General features: G+C 37.7%; 1 protein-coding gene across 1 annotated transcript; it reads left to right on the forward strand.

Annotated features, from left to right (window-relative positions):
• The first annotated feature begins 531 nt into the window (after nt 1-531).
• LOC130867832 (putative P2Y purinoceptor 10) lies at nt 532-2,972 on the forward strand. The gene has a single exon (XM_057760030.1). It carries the CDS (start codon nt 645-647, stop codon nt 1,701-1,703), a length of 1,059 nt encoding a protein of 352 aa, XP_057616013.1. The 5' UTR covers nt 532-644; the 3' UTR covers nt 1,704-2,972.
• Nucleotides 2,973-5,988: the final 3,016 nt, after the last annotated feature.

Raw genomic sequence — 5,988 nt, forward strand, 5'->3', positions numbered from 1 at the left:
CAACCATATAATGATTTATAAAGTAGCTACTGAAAATGGATTAAAATTTCATTATCCTGGGGTTGATGACAATAACGTTGCTAAATCTCAAACTTTTCGGACAGAGACAGGTATACAAATGAAACATGGAACTTCACAAGGGTGATGGGATATTTGTCTGGGGGCTAATGGGTCATGAGATCTTGGCTGTTGGTTACCTGCAAAATTTTGATGATTCTCTGTCAGAATAAAAACCCGATTAAAGTTATTGTCAAAATAACTATCTTTAACATTTTCAAAAATATCTCCCTAGTTACTATTTGTCTTTTGGTAAATTGCTCCACTATTTTAATTCGACATAGATGAGAGCTTTCAAATTTATGAAAGATGACATTTTACCACCTCTGGTAGGAATACAACTAATATGCTGACCTGCCTCTGACCCTATCTTTATTCTATTTTCCATAGAAACCACCAAGCAAAGGCTTTGCCTAAGGAAGGAATATAATTGCACAAGTTGGGAAGTCACTGCACAAATAGTATGACAGTTAAGTGCACTGATCTGCAAATGCCATTTCAGTACACCCTCTTGGCAACCACCTATATCTTTGGACAGGAGCCATAACTCTATAGGTCAACTTGATGAACATACTGAGATATTCAAGATGGGCAGCAATAGTACCAGCACTGCTGAGAGTAATTGCAGTGTCACATATGTGACATTTCAATACTCTCTGTATGCAACCACCTATATCTTTATATTCATCCCTGGTCTCCTGGCTAACAGTGCAGCCCTGTGGGTCCTGTGCCGCTTCATCAGCAAGAAGAATAAGGCCATCATTTTCATGATCAACCTCTCCGTGGCAGATCTCGCTCACGTCCTGTCCTTACCTCTCCGGATTTACTATTATATCAACCGTCACTGGCCATTCCAGAGGGCTCTTTGCCTGCTCTGCTTCTATCTGAAATATCTCAACATGTATGCCAGCATTTTTTTCTTGACATGCATCAGCCTTCAGAGATGCCTCTTTCTCCTCAAGCCATTCAGAGCCAGAAACTGGAAGCGTAGGTACGACGTGGGCATCAGTGTTGCCATCTGGGTCGTCGTGGGTACTGCCTGTTTGCCACTTCCCATTCTGAGAAGTGCAGGCCTAGCCAACAACAGCGAATCCTGCTTTGCTGATTTAGGGCTTCATGACATTAGTATGGCTTCCTCCATCGGCATGGTGACGGCTGCTGAACTTGGAGGGTTTGTATTGCCTGTTGTAATTATTACATATTGCACATGGAAAACAAGAAAATCTCTACAGGAATTCCATGATCCACCCCAGAATATTAAAGAGAGAAAAAAGGCTTTGAGGATGGTCCTAATGTGTGCGGTGGTATTCATAGTGTGCTTCACGCCTTACCATCTCAACTTCCCGTTTTTTATGATGGTGAAGCAACACGTCTTCTCCAACTGTTCTTTTATTAAAAGTACTCTGTGTTTTCACATCATTTCCCTGTGTCTTGCAAATCTGAATTGTTGTCTTGATCCAGTTGTGTATTATTTTATGACTTCTGAATTTCGTGATCAATTTTCAGAGCATGGTAGTTTGTTCATCCAGTCATGTGTGAGATGTAAGGACAGTACTTTGGAAATTCATCAGAGGAAGGAGAATCTTCAGACCATCTCTCTTGAATGTTTGGATGTTCCAACACAATGTGATGAAATGATTATCTAGAATAACCTTTCTACTCTGTCAGTTTAGTCATGTCATTTCAAAGTGATACTGAGTGTTGGGAAGAAACATCCACTTCAATCAAATAATCTGTCTACAGGAGTTCTCTATGCCAATATCATCCGGGACCCTTCTGAGAAAAAACTTTCTCTTCACACAACGTGATAGTCAACAGAAAGAGTCTCATACCTATTCCTCAGTAATGGGGCCAATCGTCTCATCTTCACCTGAGAAAAAATATATTAAAAAGTAATGGGCATGTACAAGTTATCTAAACATTGGGAAGTCTACATCAGAATATGACCCTAACTTTATTCAGAAAACATAACTACTTGTGCCAATTGGATGGCTTTTTATATTAATATGAGTTATGGAAATACCAACATTATAACTTAAAATGTCTGTAAGATTTTTCCTCACCTTAAAAAATTATTTCAGATGAGCCTCTCAAAGTTACCATGGAAACCAAAATGCAAACACCTTAAATAGAATTGTGCTCTGCATATTTAACAAACTGGAGATTAAAATCTCAAAATGAAACCTTTTTGCCTAAATGTCTGTGGGTTTGTGATGTCTTGCATAGTTTTTGTTTACTGGCACTAATTGGGAAATATTCTCATTTATTTGTTTACTAAAATTAGCTGTGTCATTCTCTAGTTAGACTGATTGTTTCACATGTAACTTCAGATACAACTTCATTTGATACATTTAAATCAACAGATTAAAGAAGAATCACACAATACATGCAGTTTCATTCTGCTAAGGTTAAGTTGAGCCTAAGTTTTTATAAGGAAAATACTCCAATGAGCTGAATTGAATCCTATCATTAATGCAGAACAAGCATTGCCATTTAATAAATCTTTGTTGTTGTATCATTACTAATATAAATCTTTCCCACTGGAAATTTTGAAGCCAACCGTTTTCAAATATTGTGTATCATTAAAGTGAAATTTTATAAAGCAATGGTTAGTCTCAGAAAATTGTTCTTTTTGTCTTGTCTCTGTGTTTTGAATAGCCTTTAACTTTTTATTACATTTTTGGGTTAGTGTGTAAGGGAGTGGATTTCATGCGATATTTTCATATGTATACATCATCGTACTTTCTTATTTACTCCCCCAGCCTTTTCTTGATTGTTCTCCAATTTTTATTGGTGCCCTTTATTTCTCCTGCGTTCTCCTTTCTGCATTCTTGATACAAATGTTCTGTTACCTCTTGTATTTGATTACTCCCTTATTGTATGTTGCATGTATCACTTTACATCTCTCATTTCCCTCTCTACCTTCATGTTTCATATATATTATATATGTATATATATATATATATAATGTGATCAAAATTTTGTTATTTGTCCAGTTATTTCTTTATAGTTTAATAAAATTCCATTGTTTATAATAGTACATTTCATTGGTCCATTCATTTATTGATGGATATCAAAGATATGGACAGGATCTATATCTTCGCTATTGTGAATAGTTCAGCAATAAACATGCATGTGACTATACCTTTCTAATATGATTTCTCACAACCCATAAATACAATAGATCATTGGATCTTGTCTTTAAATTGAATAAGCTAATCTCTTCTTATTGGTGTGTTAAAGCCATTTATATTTAACCTTGTTATTAACAGAGGTCTCCTAATTCATTTAATTCAATTGGACGTGGGTTTTTTTTGTTTTGTTGTTTCTTTCTTTCTTTATTTATTTTAATTCATTTATTAAAAATTTTCACCTCCTCCCCTCCTCCCATTTCCCTCCCCCTCCCTTCACTCCCCTCCCCCTCCCTCTCTAGTCCTAAGAGAAGTCAGGGTGCCCTGCCCTGTGGGAAGTTCAAGGCCCTCCCCTCTCCATCTAGGTCTAGGAAGGTGTACATCCAAACAGACTAGGCTCCCACACAGCCTTAGAATCAAAACCCGGTGTCATTATCATTGGCTTCTCAGTTCGCAATCACTGTCAGCCACATTCAGAGAGTTCGGTTTGATCATATGCTCATTCAGTCCCAGTCCAGCTGGCCTTGGTGAGCTCCCATTAGATCAGTCCCACTATCTCTGTAAGTGGATGCACCCCTCGAGGTCCTGACTTTCTTGCTCATGTTCTCCCTCCTTCTGCTCTTCATCTGGGCCTTGGGAGCTCAGTCCGGTGCTCCAATGTGGGTCTCTGTTTCTGTCTCCATCCATCGCCAGATCAAGGTTCTATAGTGATATGCAAGATATTCATCAGTGTAGCTATGGGAGAAGGCCACTTCAGGCACCCTCTCCTCGCCTGCCCAAGGACCTAGCTGGGGAAATCCTTTTGGACACCTGGGAACCCCTCTGGAACCAAGTCTCTTGCCAACCCTAAAAGATATCCCTTATTTAAGATATCTTCTTCCCTGCTCCCATATCTACCCTTCCTCCATCTTAACCATCCCATTCCCCCAAGCTCTCCCCATCCTCCCCTTCTCATTTCTCTCTCCCCATTTCCCCTTACCCCCACCCCACCCCCACCCCCGTGCTCCCAACTTTTGCCTGGCGATCTTGTCTACTTTCAATATCCAGGAGGATAACTATAGGTTTTTCTTTGGGTTCACCTTCTTATTTAACTTCTCTAGGATCAGGAATTATAGGCTTAACAATAGCCTTTGTTTATGGCTAGAATCCACTTATGAGTGAGTACATACCATATTTCTCTGAGTGTGTGCACAGTGTTTACAGATAGAAGACAGAGGTTTTTTTTTTTTTTTTTTTTTTTTTTTGATTTTTCGAGATAGGGTTTCTCTGTAGATTTTTAGTTCCTGTCCAGAGTTTTGACCTTGTATATCTTTCTTGATCTATCTCCATCTTACTTTTAGAGACAGAATATCTAGTACTGCCCCTGAGTTAACCACTTTGTTAGACTGGTACCCAATGACAAGAATCTGCCTGTCTCTGCTTCATCAGCATTGGAGTTGCAGATATTTGCTGTTGTGCCTGGCATTTACGTTGATACTGGGAATAGAAATTTGGAGACTCATGCTTGTGCAACTTGGCACATAATGAATCTCCCCATCTCCGTCAATCTGTGGTATTATTTTAAGCATTTTCTGCAGTGCTTGTTTGGTGGCTATGAACTGATGATAGTTTGGTTGAATATAGAAATGTTTGTTGGTACTCATTTACTTTGGGGCCATAAATTCTGTGGTTTCATGTCTTTAAGACTGCTGCTGAAGGATCTGATATTATTCAGACATGTTTACATTTTGGGTGGGTTGTGTTTTCCATTGTCAGCCTCCAGCATTATATTTTTACCATTTGCTTATAATATCCTTTATGCTGTTCTTCTCTAGTGATGTTTCTTTAGGGTTCTAAAGGCCTCTTGTGTTTGGATGTCTATACAGATTTAATCAATTTTCTGCTGAAATTTTGTTGACTAGAATCTTGTGACTTTTGATTTTACTGCACCTTCATCTATCCCATGAGTTTCTGTGTTTGATATCTTGATAGTAATCCAGAGGTTTGGGATGGTGTGGTCATGCTCATTTATTTTTTCCATTACTAGTGTTTTAATGTAATCCCTTGACCTTGACCTCTATCTGATGGTCTGTCATTTGTTTGTTTATTTATTTGTTTGTTTGTGGTACTTCTATTGCATTTTTAGGGTTATTGAAATCTTTATTTCTAACAGTCCTATTTGTTTTCAAATTCTGAATTTTCCTGATGAACTTCTCTTCCAAGCTTATGTCTTTTCCATCCTGTCTTTAAGTTTCATACATGTTGTTGACTTTCCCCTGTGTGTTACTAGCTTTCTTGTCTAGGTCTTGGTTTAGTTTCCATGCCTCACTCATATACTTGTTTATAATCTCTTTCAGGTTGTTGCTAATTTTTGCTAATAAATTTTTGACTTCTAATTTCATATTTTACCCATGTCAGTATTTTTTTTTTGTTATTGAGGAGCTATGATCATTTGGAGAAGTCATGTTGCGTTATTTTTTGTTTGCTTCTGTGTTGCAGTTTGTATATACTTTGATTTTAATTTTTTGTTGTTTTATTTGTAAATCTTCTTAGTAGTCTGATCTTGAAGTCGACAGTAATACTCAACAAGGATTAAACCAACTGCTGTAGCAGCACCAAACCTAACTCTACCAGGTGTAGAAATGTATGCTCAAAATTAATTTAAACACATTAATATATCACCAATTACCACAAGGCAGTAAATATAAAAAGTAATATAGAGTGTGCTTTGAAATTAAAATGTACTTAGAGTAATTGTGGAAGCAGTGAGTGGATGAGATGAAAGGAGGGCGGGAGACGGAAGAAATGATAAAAGAAGCAT

Source organism: Chionomys nivalis, chromosome X (assembly GCF_950005125.1).
Source record: "Chionomys nivalis chromosome X, mChiNiv1.1, whole genome shotgun sequence".
Taxonomy (NCBI): domain Eukaryota; kingdom Metazoa; phylum Chordata; class Mammalia; order Rodentia; family Cricetidae; genus Chionomys; species Chionomys nivalis.